Below are 18,691 nucleotides of genomic sequence, written 5' to 3' on the forward strand. Positions count from 1 at the left end.
CATCATCGGGAGATGTTGAATCAACTACAGCAACTTGAATGTCACCATAGGACCAATTCTCTGGTGGGGCAAAATGAGGTTCACTGGTGGAATCAGCTTCCCGAATAATTGGTGTTGCTTGATTCATGATGAACGAACAAGTTGAAGAATATTGAGAATACAATCTTATTTATATGATTTGAAGAAAGTGGGGTAGAGTAAGGGAAGGGGAATATGTGAAAAATAAAGACCCACTAGGTTATTTATTCAAGTATTGATGTGAGAATTGGGGAATAAATCCAATATAATATTCATTAGATTCATGATTTCATTTTTACACATTCACATAAATGAAATTTGTTTGAATAATGTTGAGAGAAGTAATGATGAGAGAAGTGTCAAAAGGTTTTGGAATTATACTCAGAGCATTACTAGAATCACCTTTATTTATTCTCTAGAAAAAATAACTATTTTACAATTCACACACTTTCAAATGATGGAAATTCTATACAATTATTCTATTTAACTAATTTTATTCTATATACTACATGTGACTAGAAAATGACTAGAATGAAGGAATAAATACTGCCCCAACCACGCAGTATTTTGTGTGCAACAACCAAAATAGATATGCACTCCAATATTCCTTATTTTATTTTTTCATTCATAACATTCATAACCTTAAAATTAACATGCAAGTTTTTATTATATTCCTAAAATTACAATTTTTTTATTCTAAACATACATCTAACTTAAACTAAACAAAAATATATTTACAAAAGGGGTTAGGTATTAAGGAACCCCTGGCACATGGCATCCCATTCCTGAACAAGAGGTCCATATTTTTGGATGTAAGCCAAACTCTTTCCTTGTTGCGAATCTTCTTCTTGAAGTTTCGCCCTAAGCAAAGAGAGTCGCTTCTCTAATTCCAGTTTCTGGGCCTCGATGGTGGAAATATCCGCCATCAAGGCCCTTTTTCTGGAATCAGAACCATCCACAACCTTCTTTTCCCTCAAATATCTCTTTTTCACAGACTGTGCATAGGTAATAGACTCTTTGAGTTCATTACCCTCTACCACAGTCTGTGAAAGGACATTTTCCGGGCCAACCTCTTGTTCGGAATGCTCAACACGTACCTGGGGGGTGACTGGAGGGGGTGACGCATTCCGATGGACCTGGGGGGTGGCTGGAGGGGGTGACGCATCCCGATGGACCTGGGCGACGACTTCCACCAAGTTCTGCACCTCCATCACTGGAAGGGGTGCTGTAGGCCAACCACCGTAAGGTGAGTTCTTTTCACACTTTTTGCGAAAAGCACTCAACTTACCACCCCTCCCACCTTTGGCTTTGGATGCCTTCACAGGTGCGGACTTCTTCACAGGTGCGGACTTCTTCACAGGTGCGGACTTCTTCATCTTCTTGGCCCTCTTCACCGGTTTCTCGAACTCATCCCCTGAATCGATGGGGGATAATGGTTCGATGGGCGATAAGAAGCTTTGAAGATGCGATAAATCCGCCAGAGACTCGTCCAGGTCCGGGTTGTAGACATTCAGTAAATCTTCAATTTGGGGTGCTGACGAAGAAGTTGGTCCACTGAATGTCGACAAAGTTGGTGGGGGGTCAATCTCCTCCTCCTCGGGGGTTGGTTTGAAGTCCTCGAAAAAGAACTTCAAGTCAGGAGCCGCCACTTCCTGGGTGGAAGTCATCCCCGGTGGTGGAATGGGAGTCGCCACTTCCTGGGTGGAAGTCATCCCCGGTGGTGGAATGGGAGCTGCAGCTGGTGTTGCAGCTGGTGGTTGTACCATGATGTCCTGTAGGACAACCACCCTCCTCCGCTCTACATCCTCCAACTGTCTCTCACTGAGAGTGGTAATCGGGGTCATCAGAGCATTCCTCAGAAAAGACATGATTCTAGAAAGAGAAAATGAAAATATTAGACAATATAATATAAATAGTATGGAAGTGTGTACTTACATCAAGCTGCTTGGAATTTTCAACTAAGTTGGCTGGCAGGTATCTCAGGTTGGCTGCTTCTTTCGAAGGAAGACTGCAATCGAATGATGAACTGTGGCCTCCTCCTCATGTTTTATAGCCGTATGCTCCCTACCACTTCGGGTGGGAATGGGAGTGGGGGTGGAAGTGGGGTAGGATAATTCGTTTGAAATATTCGACAAGTATGAATTTTACAATTTGTTGAACAAACCAGGTAATGAGTGAAAAAATTCAATTACTCGATTGCTCTTCCAATAAGGCAATGAGTAAATTTAATTTCTTGTCACTTATACTGTTTTCATCTTTCAGTACATTCAAAAGAATTCTTAAATTTTGTTCGGAACTTGTCTGATAGAATTCAATATCGTTGTGGCCCCAAGGTAATGTCTTGGTGGTATTAGGAATGATGAATCGCTTATCATCATTATGTGATAGCGCGACTTTATTGCACATCAACGTGTAAATATCATGTAAATCACTCCTGAATACATTCATCTTTCTAAATATTATACCGCCTGTTTCAACAATCCTAATGTAATCTTCAATTGAAATTTGATTTTTTATAACGGATTTTTTAATACCTTTTGCTTTCTTTATTTCATCAGACACACTTTGTACATGATATGCTTTCGCACCGGTGCCATGGAAACTGATGATGGGATCACTCGGAAGTTCATCCTTCATATTTCCAATCACCGATTTGCTAACTGGCACATTGAATTTATTACCCAACCTATAGTTAGAAGTGTCAAATTTGTCAACATTTGCAATCATAAAATTATAAAAATTATCCGTCATTATTTTCAGTATCAAAGAATCCGTATCGGTATAGAGAAGAGAAGCTTGTGGTCCGTAATGTTTTTTGATGACATCATAGAAAAAATCATAAATGACTGTTTTCGACATATCCAATATACTGAACCCCAAATACAATGGTTTATTATAACAAACCTTAACTTTATCCATATGTATGACGACAAAGTCTTCCGAAAATATGGATAATGTTTTGAAATTGGGACGAGCTATCAAAGCATTGGCACCCATACCTCTTCTTATGGATTCCCAATGTGTGACAATTCGAATGTCTCTTCTATTGTTTACATTTTCCATCGTTTTGCCAAATATGGAATTTATATTCAATTTGAAGTAACCCTTCTCAAACTTATTGGTAGCCTTATTTCTCAAATTTGTATTTAAATCGATATATTTTTTCAGCCACGGTGACTGATTGAATCTGAGAATTCTATGAGTTTTCATCACCATCAAACCATTACGGACCGCTTGTTTCAAATTCCTATAATGAACGATATATTTCTTTTTATCATTCAAATTAGGAATAAGTTTGGGTATTTTGGACTTTGAACCAGGTGGTATAATACTTTCAACCAAAAATGGTAAATCCGAATGTAGATCGTGTAACTCGACAGGATAATGCACATCTACTTCAAGTATGTATCCTTGGGGGCTATCATCTGGAATACTATTGATATCCAACTGACATATTTCACTGGCGGTCAACCAAGTGAACCCACCAAAAGGTAATGATTGAGACATGCTATGACCATACAGATTTGTTGCATCCAAATACATTATGAAAGATGAAGGTTCTTTGGGATTATAATTTGGAAGAAACTGATTGTTTGCAATATGCTTTCTCTCCGAACACTGGCTTACACCACCACGTATACCGTTTTGGAGAAAATGCACCATATCGATATCAGTTAATAATTCCAAGTTGACACCCGTATACTTCAACATAGCATCCCAAGAAAGACCTGGAGAAGTGAAATAGTGAGCAGGATCCAATTTATATGTATCTAAACTCATATTTCTAAAATTTTCAAAAATATCGCACAACAGTAGAACATCAGATTTTAGGTATATGTCAGAATATTCACCCAAATCTTGACAATTGAATGTGTTCCATACCTGCTTTACTCTATCATAATCCTCATCAGAAACATGTTTTTCATTTAATTTATCATAAAAGTCCACCTTTGATGGTATACTAGAATAATTTAATTTATCTAAAGAATCGATAAAACTGTACGGAAAAACACCTTTCTGCCTCATAAGTTTGAATTTATCCTGTTCCGGAAAATATTTTCTTGTTTCCACAAAATGTTTTTCATCTAAATTGTCACCTAACTCTTGAAGGGAAGCAGCCATAAATTTAAAACTATCGATGAACCTTAATTTCAAAAACTTATTTTTCGTCACTCCATTGTGATCTACTATTCTCTCCATAATTATATGTTTCGTGAAGGAAACATACTTTTCTTTAGTTTGAGCAATGACATCAACTTTTGTTTTGTTTGTGCATAACTCTTTTATGAACAAATGACAGTCATACCCACTGAGATTATGAAAAATTATGGGTATAAAGTTGGGCAATTTGAAATTGAGGTTACAAATACTATGTGCAGCTCCATTTCTTTTTTTCCCCGTTAGATGGCAGTGGTCACGCACCTTAATATCACCATCACCAAATGGTTCTCCACATATACCACATGTGGCGGCAATATTGAAATCATGCTCTTCCTCATCAGTCAATGGACTCATTGGAATGACTTTCTTCAAATATTTGTGATAAATATTGGTGACATCAGCCTCCAAGTTTGACACAAACACTTTAGCTGCATCAGCATCTCTATATAGTACAAATTTAGATATAGAATCATCAAAAGAGCACTTTATGAGGTAAGAAAAAGCATATGGTTCATGAAGATATGTTCGATTTGTATAAGAGTTAGCAGGATTTGGCTCATTAGTATGCACTGGTTTCAGAATAGATTCGAAATCAGCATATACAACGAATGGAACCCTCAACTGTTTCTCGATATTTTCAAATTTCAAAATATTCTCAGGTACCCTTTTACCAAATTTATCAACCCTGAAATTTGTGGATGGTGTCGTTGTCGATATGTGATTACAATCATTCAACTGATGTCGCAATAAAGTTCGTTCATTATCAAAGTACAATAAACAACCATCACAAAAATACTTTTTATGACCACGGGCAGATATTTGTGATGATACTAGTCTCGATAAATCCTTAATCCAACAATAATGACTATTACCAGAATCATCTGTAATAATCAACAGATTAACATGACTATTTAATCTACGTTTAGAATAGTGTAACGGACCCACAACTTCATATTCAATTCTACCATTTTTAAAAACATTTTCCAACCCATAAACATTGATAGAGCAATCGTTCATAACCTCAAACTTAGGAATATCTTTCAACTTAACTGGAAATTCCATACCTGCTACATTCAAGACGGTTGAGAAGTGGGGATATGATGAAATTTCATTAAGTTTCTGACTGGCAGGGTATAAAGCTGAAGTCACAGCCCACGAAAAGCAGGACTGATCTTGATTAAGAACATTCACCACACTTTTCTTCAATTCGATGAACCTTGGCAATTTGATGTATGAAGACCCTCCGAAGGGGCTATACTTGTTGATATTCACCTCCAAGTACAAAATTTTCTCAATGGTCCAACCTGAAAATATGGGTTTTCTCTATAAGTCCATCATCATCAACATTTTGACTAGATCACATACCTGAATCCCGATCTTGAAATTCCGCTGCTTTAACAGTTAAACTATCTGCAAAACTGCTATAAACCACATCCAAATCATTCGATTGATCAATTACTTCATTGGGACTATTAAATGATTTGATGTCTGAAAGATCCTTAGTTTGCAGACTGTACCGCCCAAACACTTCCATGTTCACTTTCATGCATTTATGGATATCCAACACTTCTTCGAGTAGTTTCACTACTTTCTGCTTAATTTCATTGAAGAATGTTGGGTAATCCATGTGGTGGTTTTCACTGTCCACTCGGTAGCTCACAATTCGACACTTGAAAGCTGTATTGACAATTTTCACACCTTCCCCATATTGAACACATGCATTTGTTCTGTGCTGCAACGTCCTCCGATGTACATTCATCTGATCGCTTGCAATAGTCAAATTGCAGCAAACGCATGTTTGCAGTGTTGGAAGTGCTGGGGGTGTCAACCGTTGCCTCTTCGATGTTGGAGGTCCATCACCATTTGCGGGTGTGCAGGAATCCCGCTGATGACGACGTAGGTTGTCACTACGAGTGAAACTTTTTTTACAATCAACGCACGAATACATCTTGTATATAGAAATATATACCGTACGATAAGGAGAATTTGAAATGAGTGAAACGTTCACACCACACTCCTTATAAAAGCCCAACTCCTCCCCCCCACCATAACCCAAATGAGAGCTACAAGGTCAACATTCAATGCCACAGAGCAAGCTCAAGGTAGTCGAAGTGACGAACGTCAATGTCAAACCCCACACTCAAGGTCAAACACCGCAACGCCTAATCCCACTGTATATTCTGTACACGTCACGATTTCATTCAAGGTCAACATTCAATGCCATGGAGCAAGCTCAAGGTAGTCGAAGTGTCGAACGTCAAGGTCAAACCCCACACTCAAGGTCAAACACCGCATTCAATCTCATACTATGTGTACGACGTTCAAGGTTAGGTGACGTCATACGATATTCTGAACTTATATAGGAATTACCAACAAGGGAGTGGACAACGCCGAACGCCCACTGTTCAAGGTTATATTCTGTACACGTCACGATTTCATTCAAGGTCAACATTCAATGCCATGGAGCAAGCTCAAGGTAGTCGAAGTGTCGAACGTCAAGGTCAAACCCCACACTCAAGGTCAAACACCGCATTCAAGCTCATACTACGTGTACGACGTTCAAGGTTAGGTGACGTCATTCAAGGTCGTGTGACGTCTCAAGGTCAAAAGGGGTGGGGGGAGGCGTTCAGTCGGCATTAGCACCCTACTCACAGTCTGCAAAAATGTTATTGAAAGTCAATGGTCACAAAAATCATTTCTACGCGAATATTTCGCGTTTTTCCACTCGGAAATCAATAAAGGTTATTTACGGAATTGTTCGTCGTCCGATTATCTATGAAAAATATCCTCTGCATTTTTTGTGCGATCAACCGTTCTGGAGTAGAGTGCAGAAAAAGCGACTAGAACACATTCACATGACTAATTGATTACCCAACACCAAGGAGTAAACTCTATTGTTTTTTATTCATGTTTTGAGGAAAGTTTCTGCCGGTCAAGAAAAACTTTTATCTCATCGTTTGAACAAAAAAATTATGAGCCTATTCAGAAGTTTGTAGAAATTGGTACAAGACAACCATGTGATGTGCTGTTAATTGTTGAAACAACGAATGGAAATCAATCAATAGTATCACAATTAATCCGAAACATCGAAAACATCTTATTTCGAAACATTTATGTCCGTCATTGAGGATGACAGTGTTCCATGTAAGTGAAATTTCATGTTTTTTGAGAAATAAAACTTCCTATGTTTTATACCACATCTCTATACACCAATGTAGGTGATAACAGATGGTCCTTAATGACTTTATTACCTGTATTTTGCTTTCCTGTGGCAATGTAGACTAAGTAGTCATTCAGTAGGTTACATTCGCATGTCTTATGCTTATGAGTTTCAAACCTTGCTTGCATAGTGCAAATGTTCCGTATCGTTTATATTCGGGAACTTGTGGTTGCATTCCAAGAAATGGTATGAAAACGTAAAATAATTTTTCTCAGACTGAAGGTCCTTTCATATTCAGCATACCGTTTCAAGAAATGTCGGCCACATTGCCCCACACAAACACTATTACAATTTGAACACTAAAACTCATGGCATTCCCACCATTCAGTCATGGCCCATTTGTTTTTCTGACAAACGTAAGTGTAAGTGAGCTAGACTCCAACCTGTCTGAACTGAAAATGATTGATTGGTGGTATCTTTGGCATTAAAACAGAAATTGGATAATCTGGCACATGACCCGAATGCCACTACCACATTGTTTTTTTCTAAAAAATCCCGCAATTGTCTCTGTTCTTTTAGCAAAATTCTTTATTTTTGATTGTTTGATCTGGGGTTATAATAATCTGTACGTGAAGTTGATGCTTTGTTTTCTGACTTACTTCTGGATTGTGTCTGCGTTAAAATCATCATCATGTCCTATCTATATAATTGTTTCAATGTCCCTATCTAGATTGTTAACAGACAAAGGTAAGGAGAATGCTCTGTTCAAGGTTGCTAATTTATGACTGTCACGATGGAAAGAATCACTTGGGATTGTAATGTATGTATAGCTCGAGTTTCTGAATACATTCAACTCAGATTTATGAGTGTGAACTATATGTTTCTATGGACATTATTAATAAATGTCATAAATTGTTTCATCTGTCTCCTAATACCTGTGAAACAGGCGAGAATATAGTCTACATATCTGTACCAAAAATATATATGTTTTTTTACCCAGGTCGGAATTTACTATAGTGGTCTCCAAGCTATTCATGAATATGTCTGCTAAAAGTGGACTAAGGGGTGAGCCCATTGGTAAATCTGAATCCCGTTTATAAAATTTGTTATTGAACTGTAAGTGTCATGGTCTACTCTGACTTGAGCTAATATATTTAAAATGAGAGACCTACATTCGTTGTACGCTATGTTATTGAAATTTTATGTCTTTCATAGACAATATTGTGTAGCAATCTTGTACGTACATTCGTTGTACGCTATGTTATTGAAATTTTATGTCTTTCATAGACAATATTGTGTAGCAATCTTGTGAATGGTAACTGATTCAATTCCATAACGAGTACAAACTAAATAAAAGAGAGTGTTTTTTGTATAATTCAATGCTCATATGAAAGTAGTTGTTTCAAAAGTACTCTTCTTTCATGAAAATCTATGTTTATATGAAATTAGTTGTTTTGAAAAAGCTTTATATTCCAATTCGTGTCTGAAAGTAATTTTCATATATGATATGCACATCTTTGTGGAGAGTTTATTTCGAAATTAATTACTCTTCTATTTTTGCAGTGAAATACAATACAATTTTCTACTCAACAATTACTAACACTTCCAAAATACAAATCATGAAATTATAAAACAACAACAAAATTGAATTGGCGCTCCGGGGCGACTTCATTGATTCCAGTGGCTCATTTGCTTTTTCAGCTGCAGGAAAACCCGGAAAAACCTGCAGCACCACATCATCTGAAAATCTTGATCCGCCAATGTCCTCTCTCATGAAATAAAATGTAGGGTTTCTCCAGAGGCTCCAATAAATTTAATACATCGCCAGAACACATAGTGACATGACTATCGTCAAACTTAAACCAGTCCGTTTCTTTTTTGACCAAGGCGTAAAAATGACCAGTTTCAACGCTAGAACCACAGGTCTTCACATTTTTTGTATGGAGATAGAGAAGTAGAAAGCCAAAACCTTTCTTTTCAAAACATATTCTTTTCTGACAATATATCCATTTCAATTCAGACATAAGAACATTTTTCATTCTATAGTATGAATTTTCTTATAGTATAGTAAAATTGTGAAAGACTCATAAACACGGAACTAGGTTCATATATAAAAAATTCTCTAACAGACTTGCTGTTCTCGATAAAATTATCATCCAGACAACAATATGATATCACAAGTACATGTATATGTCGAAATACTTATCTATGATAAATGTTCATGATTGACTATCAGAATTATCAGTTTAATTTTGAAGTGAAGTATCGAAATTTGGGAAAATGAACACATACGATCGGTGGATAGAGTGATTCAAAAACTTGTAGATTTAACATTCGATGTTTTCATCATCCTTACCTGTTTAATATCATAACTACACCATTTATTGGACTGTAATGGAAGGAACAAAAAATGATTCACATTTATTCAAAATTATTTTGGAACCACCAATTTGTGTGGTTCTTTTTGTCTTCTGTCTTGTCATTCCATCACATCATAACTTCTGCATCATGAAGAGATTGCTTAGGAATTGTAATTTTTCTTACTAACGGATTTCTTGAGATACTGCCCAGCTACTTCTGAGGATTTCCATCATCTAAACTAATTCAATTTTAGGAGGTCGCAATAACCAGTGTAGTTTCAGTTTTTCCAAATAAAAAAAATTGGTAATCACCCGTAGGACGTTTCAAATTTTATGAATTCCTACAGACTCTCGAGTGCATTTATCGTTTCTGAAGGTAATAGAATATGCGGCATATTGAATATTTTCAATAAAAAGTACAACTTTTGGAAGCAGTATCCTCTTCTGTGATGATGAACTAATACCGGTTTCATTCATTTTTCCTATTCTTGTATGCCACAATTATAGATTTGGCGATATTTTGAATATTGTCAATTGTCAGCTCCTCGTGACGGCACGTACCAAAAATTCCAAATAAACCAACGAAACCACTCAGATCTGTAATGAAGTGAGGATATATCTTCATTCTCATTTGCTCTTGATAAACCGAATAGGAATCTTCGGCTCAAAAAGGATTTATTGAAAATATTAACTGGGTTAGCATCATCAGAAGATGATTTAAAGTCATTTTCTGATAGTAACTGCTGGAGATATCAATATTCTCATACAGTTCAAACATGTCTTTATAATGAAAATATTAATTTTCGTTTGAATTCAACAAACGTTCAACAATAAAGAATCTCATGTGTTTTACACAAATCGTCAGCACTGCGTTAGATAAACAGCTATAGCTGGATACAATATAAACATACTTCTCAAAGGTCTTTGATGAATTGAACCATCAAATTCTACTAAATAAACTTTTTTCTGTTGGTCTCGACTGTCAACTGTTGAATTTACTAGTCATATGATCAGAATCTTACGCTATTTGTGGAATACAAAGGACACAAATAACTCGAGTTCACTCCAACTAATGCTGGTCCTCAAGGAAGTAATTTAGCTCCTCTTCCACTTTCATTGTTTTTACAAGATATTATTTCGAATATCTTTAGCTGATGCTGATGACTTGAATATTTTCAGACCCATTGAATCAATAGAGGGCTGTCTTATTCTGCAGAAGGAAGTTAATTCGATACATAAATGGTGAATACTAAACAAGCTTCCACTGAATGTTAAAAAATGTCAATTTATGAAATACACCCTTGAACACAACAATAAACAGTTCCGGCTATGCAATAAATAACGCCGTATTAGAACAAAGCACAGAAACTAAAGATCTGGGCATCATATTCGATAAGAAACTCAGCTTAACGTGACAAATTGATCAAATCACATTTTCTGCTGAAAGACGTCAGGACTAGAGACATTCAAAATCAATAATTTTGCTCGTATATAGTCTGTGGGCATACTTGAAGACTGGCTATAAATCCAATCATCTTAAGGAACAATTCGTTCAGACTAGTCTCAACTCCATACACTGTAGGTTAATAGACTGACACCCACTCCCCTGGCTAATACCATGAAGGGCGTTGGATTATATCCGACAGGTGTCAGTTATTCTTGCATATATTGGATATAATAAATAATAAATAAACCTTCAGTGTTTTCTTTGGGCGTCAGCAATCACATGCAAATGAATGAAAAATGAAAATTTTTGCAACCTGTCTAACAAATATGTTGTTGCTTGTTGTACGCATCTTGGGTTTTCCACCGGCCCTGCAATAATAATTGCAACAAAGTAACAGGTTATTGTGAGTTTTTTACTAAACAGTTTACCAAAACCCAACACGGGTTTGAACACGTCTGGAAAAATTATTGTACAAGGCGGTTTGGTCCAATGTTTAGTGGAAAACTCGAGTGACACCTAAATAATGACAATTGTGGATATTGAATACAATAATGAAAAAGTACAAATGTGCAAAAATATATATTAAATAGACAAATTTTGCCCTAACTGAATCTTATACGAATGTATTCAGTTTATTTTTGGGAAAGAAAGTTTTTGGCTTTCTACTACTCCATCGTGATACAAAAAAGAAGATGAGGGAGTCTCAAGATGGAGTAGTAGAAAGCCAAAAACTTTCTTCCCCAAAAATTAATCACTCCTAAAAAATATAACCCCTTCAATTCATATTTAGTTTAATATTTGCCTTGTACAATTCGTTCTACTTGAGTATTTTTTTAATGTGTATGCCGCGTAGATATAATTTGGCCAAGTATAGACTGTGGAGGCTATCAACTACAAGCTCTTCAGCTTCCTGAAAGAACGTTCCGTGCAAGTGGCCGTTGATGGATATCTCTCGAATACTCTCATACTTTCAAATGACTTGGCACATTTGATTCCACCAGGAGCGGTACATATCAGAAATACGCAACGGACTGTGGCTGCTCATCGTTTTGAGGTTCAAATCAGTACACCTCGTACTTCACTATTTAAGAACTCTTTCATCTGACGAACTGCGTTTATGAGGAATAAACTTCCTGAGAATGCTTTTCCAAATGGATTTAATCTCCAGCGATTCAAATCCAATGTGAATCGCACAGGCACCGCTCTGAAAGCGCCTTAAGGATTTTCCTGTAGTGTAGGATTTGAACATGCATGAAGAAACTATTGTATAATGAAATATGTTTTGCAGTTTCGAGTCCCAGGCACATTGCAGTTTGGGGTGAATCTTTCATGTGATGTGAGAGGTAATTCTTCAAAACCAGTCTGTAGGTGATTTATTAGATTAATATGAGCGTGGCCCTGCTGGTGGATAAATGAGAAACATCTGCAAGACTGACCTCTGTGAGGAATCTTGCACAAATATCTATCAGATATAATTCAATGTCCAGCGTGATATTAGCAGGGTAAAAAGTTGCTCTCCATAACCTACTGTGTATGTAAGTTGGAAGAGATGGATATTTCGGTACAGTTTTCAGACTCGTTTTGAGGTAAAAGAAAATCGTCATTTGTGAAACACTTTGTACATGAATTTGCTTTTGATCATATCAAATCCACTCACTGACTTATCATTTATATCATAAACTAAACCCGGATGTCACGCAGTTAGCTAAAGATGCCTCGTGGCAACTTCAGTGATATCTCGAGGTTCATCAACATTTTTGTTGAAGCTCATGATAATAATTTAAATAACGGCCTACGTACTTCTCATATTCTCCTTTCTATCAAAAAACGCCCATGAAATAACGATGTTCTTGAGCTTCAATTTCCTTCTTTTTATCTAATACATCCAAAAATGCCATAGAGAAGTGAACGTATATGGAAAAATTTGAATGATCTAATATTATTCGAAAAGAGGATAAGAATTAACTTTGTATATAGTGTATGGATAGATAAAAATACAGTTTCTTGATGGGTTCATATTACGTTCATATTAATGAAGAGTAATTATCCCATTATTTTTTATCAAGGAATTTAGACAATCAATTAATGAACAACAGTTCAATCATTCGAAAGAAATTGAAAAGGGATATCATTAAGTCTCATTCAGTCTTCAACACCTATCAATTTGAATATTACTGGAGTTTTATCCAAACCAAAGTGTAAGACCTTGACAAGTGTTTCGATCATCAAGTGATCGTCTTCAAGAGGAAGATTAAAGAGTTTATTCTTTCGTGTAATGACGTGTTTGTAGCTTCATTAAGAATGTTCAACCTAACACTTGTTAAGTCATTCCTTACAACGACTCCGGTTTCTTACAATAATTTGTTCAATAGGCTTCAAATCTCTTGAAAAATCCTCTTATTTTTTCTCGGGCTTCTATTTTCTTTCCATTTCTGTAGCATATTTCTATATCCGCACTACTCATCTTTTTCATCATTTTCGTATTGAACAGTTTGATTGTCTTCTCTTTAAATTTCTGTCTCAGTTGAATATTCGTCCGTTGTTTCACTTTATGCCTTGTTCCATATTATCAATTTTTTTTGTCGATAGATATCCTGACCGCTTTGGCCACACAACCAGTAATAGTTGTCATACATGTCTGGTCTTTCAGGAACTTGGACGTGGGCATGGACCCTTTTCGCCAAGACACACAACTACACCTACACAACTTTCCAGATTTGTTTATCTTAATTTATACGAAATTTCTTATGTTACTGTAGGAGCGATCCAACACACGATTATTCGCAACTCACTATGGTTGCTATACACTTGGAAATATCATAAGATTCTTGTTCATTTTAGTTACCTAATGACGATATTTGTTTCTGTTTTACTTTAGTTCAGAGTTTATCATTAAATGTTGTAAATAATCTGGAACATTGTTGGACAACAATAGATAGTTACAGTGCATAAATATCTTCCACATTCTCAGAAATCCTTTTGGATTTTTAAATTTGTACCTGATCAAGAGTTAAATTTTACGTAACAATTAAAAAAGTGTTTATTTAATGAGTGATTTTGCACTATTTTTAGTTGCTAGTTTGTTGAATTCCTGTCAAGAGTGGAAACTTTTTCAATCAACTCGGTGCCAAAATCAAAACAATTTGCATAGATGATTCTTCAGCATTCAGTGGAATATTCAGTACGATAAAAATACTTTTGGAATGTAGAACTTTGAATCAGTAGGTACGTAATACCTTCACCATAGTAGATAGATCATAAACAACTTAAGCCAGAATAATGTACTTCACGCGTGTTCACAATTAGACATTGTAAGATAACTCGAACAAATTAATCATCAGGACACCAGTAAGGTTGCATTTTTTTATCGTTTCTATTACATTGAAACTCATAATATTCAGAACTGGTTAGTAATTAATTAGGAGACATTGAACTTTGAACTCGAGCACCGCTATTGAATCAATTATTTATGTATTGAAAACCATTCTCATCGGTTCATCGAATAACTATTTTCTCAAAATTAATAATTTACGAAAAAAACTTATCGTACGCCGACCTAAAACTGGAAGACGATTACTAGAAAATATTTTAGTATTCACCCTTTAATGTTAATGAAAATTGTATTCCTTCTATGTATGTATTTTTGAACATTTTCAAATTGAAACTTCATTTAAGTTGAAATATTCAAATTGAGAAAATCTGAACCAAGATTTGAACATTAAGAGGATGTCAAACTGTAGAATAAGTGTAGAATTAAGCTATATACAGGGTAGGTAGGCAGGTATGTGCAAAGAAAATACGTCCCAGCTATTCTTACACGACTAAATAATAATAATAATGAAAGCTAAAACTGGAACATCTGCTGTGGAATGAATCCAAAACAAGCACTGTTCCCAAAGACTAAAACTGCAACACTATTCTCAATGCGCGTTTCGCCAACCAAGTTGGCTTCTTCAAGAGTTGGAGTATAGTAATTCTGGTCTCTATTTATATCTAATATGGTTCACTTTCACTGTGATACACACATCAATTATTTCAGGTAGAAATCAGAGGGGAGTTTTCTCGTGAAAATTCTGGCTGATTCAACAGAGCAATTGATATGAAGATACACAATGGGATGTTTGAAATGGTACTTTTGTCACTGTTCATAGTTTTCTTGCTATACTTTGCTATTTCCGAAATCATCCAAAAATCTAGTATGGGGTACTGATCCCAATAATTTCAGATAGTTTTAAATTATTTTATGTCCGTTTTTCAAGCCGTATTGAGCGACAGTAAATTTTCCTGATTTCCAAAATAGGATATGTAGTGGGTCTTCCAACAGGGACTTCTGAACATTGATAACATGATGTAAATCATCATGGATGAACGATCGACCAACACCCGTACGTCGACGAAACACAAGATCTGCTGAAAACATCACTGCTGTCTGTGAGAATGTGTAGGAGAATTTGAGGCAGTCGATTTCGCGTCGCTCACAAGAACTCGGCCTTTCGCAGACCACAACCACGACTTTTGCATCGTGACCCATACAAAGTCATACACAATTCAATGGACCCAGGAACTGAAGGTAAACGACCATAGACAACGACGTGTGTTCGTTGAATGGGCTTTGGAGCAGTTGGCAACTGACCCTAATTTTCATCTTCAGCGATGAGGCCCATTTGTGGATGAATGGGTACGCGAACAAACAAAATTATCGACTTTAGGACGATACCAATCCACATGAGACCCAAGAGCGTCCAATGCATCCCGAAAAAGTACCTTTTTGGTGTACAATTTAAGCTTTCAACGTCATCGGTCCATTTTTTTTTGAGAACGACGTTGGCCAGAAAATCACTGTCAACGACGAGCCCTAGGGGTCGATGATTACCAACTTCTTTTGAGCTGAATTATATGGTCCGGATACCAACGACATGTGGTTTTAATAGGACGGCGCTACGTGCCACACAGCTCATACCACATTGGATAATCTGCAGAAGATTTGAGGGCATGATTATCTCACGTGGAGGTGATATGAATTGGCCACCGAGATTGTGCGATTTACCTCCGTTAGACTTTTTTTTGTGGGATTTTTTGAGTCGCAGATACATGCGAATGAGTCACAAACCACAGCGGTTCTCAAACTAACATAATCTATGCCATCGATCAAATGCAGACTGATTCATGCGCCAGAGTAATGGAAAATTGGATGTTTCGAATGCGTTTCACCCAGAGAAGCCGTAGCAGATGTTATATTTCACACATAAAGGCATCAATAAGTCTTCGATCAAATCTGCTTGTAATAGTTTGTTTTCCTCGAAACCAAACTTGGGATATAGATTCTTATATACATATTCATTGAAACATCCTATCTGTGTTTCAATATTCAAATGCATACGAATCGTATTTACTGGTATCTCTTTTTCGCATTGTTCACCACCGCTATTGGAATCGCCAAACTGGAAAAAGTCTGCGTTGTTATCACACCCCTTATTACTATTAGTACTTGTCCAAGGACGCCATATTTTAAACACATAACAAAAATTTTAAGTAATTATAACAGCACCAATATCAAATTTCAACGCTCAAATCGCGATCAGTTCCTGAACTGAACACGACGGCGATAACCATCCCCGCATTCCCGATTTCTATTCGTCACCATAACATGACTTCAAATTTAAAACTCTGTTGGTAAAAATTATCCAATACGAACCTCCAAGTCTACAGTCCACGCGGACTAGTTCGCTGCCGGTTCATTTCTATGTATTGGTTTTTTGGCCTTTGAGAGTGCCGCCAACTTCAAGAGTGGCCAATATTGGTTACTTTGACTATACCAACATTTGTTGGAGTGATCAAAAAGATTTGAAGGCTACTTTTAAGTTGAAGTCTTTAAAAATTCGATCTGATCCGTAGTTAGGTTCATACGAAACGACAATGAACTTTGAATCGATGTATTTCGAAAAATTGAAGATTCTTCCTGAATTTCCGCTTCCTAATTAACCTATCTTCTGCATTTGAAAGATATCTGTTGCATTTAGCTAAGTTCCTGATACCATAGTTGAGAAGAGTGTTGCAGTAGTGGTGTTTGGGCATGATGATAAAATTGTATTAACTATGATAGGTATACTAGGTAAATGTGGTATGTCATGATTTCGTTAAAACTACATATTTATATGAATTGGTAAAAAATCAATAATTACAAACGTACTTATATGATTATACATGTTATTTTCTAATATAACATACATTTCTATCACAATAATTGGAAACAAATGACAAACAAATGATAATAAATGATAAGTTCAATTGGTGAGTGATCTTTCAAGTCAGATATCAAAAATGAAACTCTACCAAACACCTAAAACCTTATTCGGTCCGGGTTGCCGACATCACAGAGTATGTGCTCTACTTTTTCATTATATTTCAACAAAGACGCGTCACGCCAAGTATTTTCGTATAATGCTAACGAAAGTGGATTATAATTAGGCCTATTAGACAAGGCCTAATTCACGAAGGTCATTCCTGCTGTGACGTAAAAACTGTTTGGTATCATACTTCGGAGGATTTGTTGATGTTTAGAATGAACGAATCCTGGTAGATTTTCCGGAAGTCCGAAACCGTTTTTGAAATGCAGGTATGCAACCAGCAATCCAGGTCAGAGATAATTTGTTGATACTGGCCAGAAAAATTGATGTTGGAATCGACTTCTATTATTTTTATACATCAAATCAAAGTTGAAACCAACTTCAAAAAATGAAAATTTCAACAATGGCTGCATCTTGTCGAGAACGAATAGCAGGAAGAGTTATCAACTCCTTAACCAAAATTTTCATGGACTCATTATGGACTCATGATAAGACTCATTGAATTTTCACAATAAATTTTATTCATTGTTTTAAATAAATTTATTGTGAAAATTTTATAATTTTTATAATGGATAAATTTTTGAAAGTAAGTAGATTTATAAGAATACATCGTTTTCAAATACTCCAAAACTGGCTGTTGGTCCCAAGATTTTGAATATTTCGACTGTGATGAATTTGACTTATAAATGATTATTACCAACATGCCCATTGTCGTTATCAATATAATGTAACAAACAGAGCGCATTGTTGATATTGGTTCATATACCAGTAACAACGACATAAATCTTCAAAAAAATATGATAGGTGATAGAGACATAACACAAATCTCATAGTGACCTAGGTTCTTTTATAGTCTAGTATAAGCAAGGACGGATCCAGCCAGGGTGCGTCAGGGGAGGCTCCCTTGGACAGTCTTGTCCATTACCAAACCGCAACCGATAACCAGATACCTGCATAAGTCCTTTCAACTTATTTGAAGGAATCATTTGAAACCCTTATCATGTTTACTAAACATCTCAATTTTCATTTATTCATAGTGAAAATGTGATCTCAAGTGCCCCCCCCCCCTCCTAATAAATTCATAGACTCGCTCCTGAGTATAACAAACATTGCACTAGCCAGAATGTCCCCTCATGAGTACCTACCTACTGCTTGTCTAATAGTCTCTCAATCATTTACTTGAGTTGCTGCGGAAGAA

The 18,691-nt window shown here is 36.2% G+C and overlaps 1 protein-coding gene across 1 annotated transcript; it reads right to left on the reverse strand.

Moving 5' to 3' along the window:
- Window positions 1–660: 660 nt before the first annotated feature.
- LOC141481576 (uncharacterized) lies at window positions 661–2,389 on the reverse strand. The gene is made up of 2 exons (XM_074173309.1): window positions 1,954–2,389; window positions 661–1,890 (listed from the first exon to the last, which is right to left on the reverse strand). Exon 2 carries the CDS (start codon window positions 1,884–1,886, stop codon window positions 765–767), a length of 1,122 nt encoding a protein of 373 aa, XP_074029410.1. The 5' UTR covers window positions 1,887–1,890; window positions 1,954–2,389; the 3' UTR covers window positions 661–764.
- Between the last annotated feature and the right edge of the window lie 16,302 nt (window positions 2,390–18,691).

The sequence above is a fragment of the Leptinotarsa decemlineata genome, unplaced genomic scaffold, assembly GCF_025532065.1.
Source record: "Leptinotarsa decemlineata unplaced genomic scaffold, Ldec_3_MD MMD2_tig00000218_RagTag_RagTag, whole genome shotgun sequence".
NCBI classification, from domain to species: Eukaryota; Metazoa; Arthropoda; class Insecta; order Coleoptera; family Chrysomelidae; genus Leptinotarsa; species Leptinotarsa decemlineata.

Excerpts from the sequence above, each read along its gene's own strand:
- LOC141481576 (XM_074173309.1), bottom strand. The coding sequence starts at position 1,886 with ATGTCTTTTCTGAGGAATGCTCTGATGACCCCGATTACCACTCTCAGT.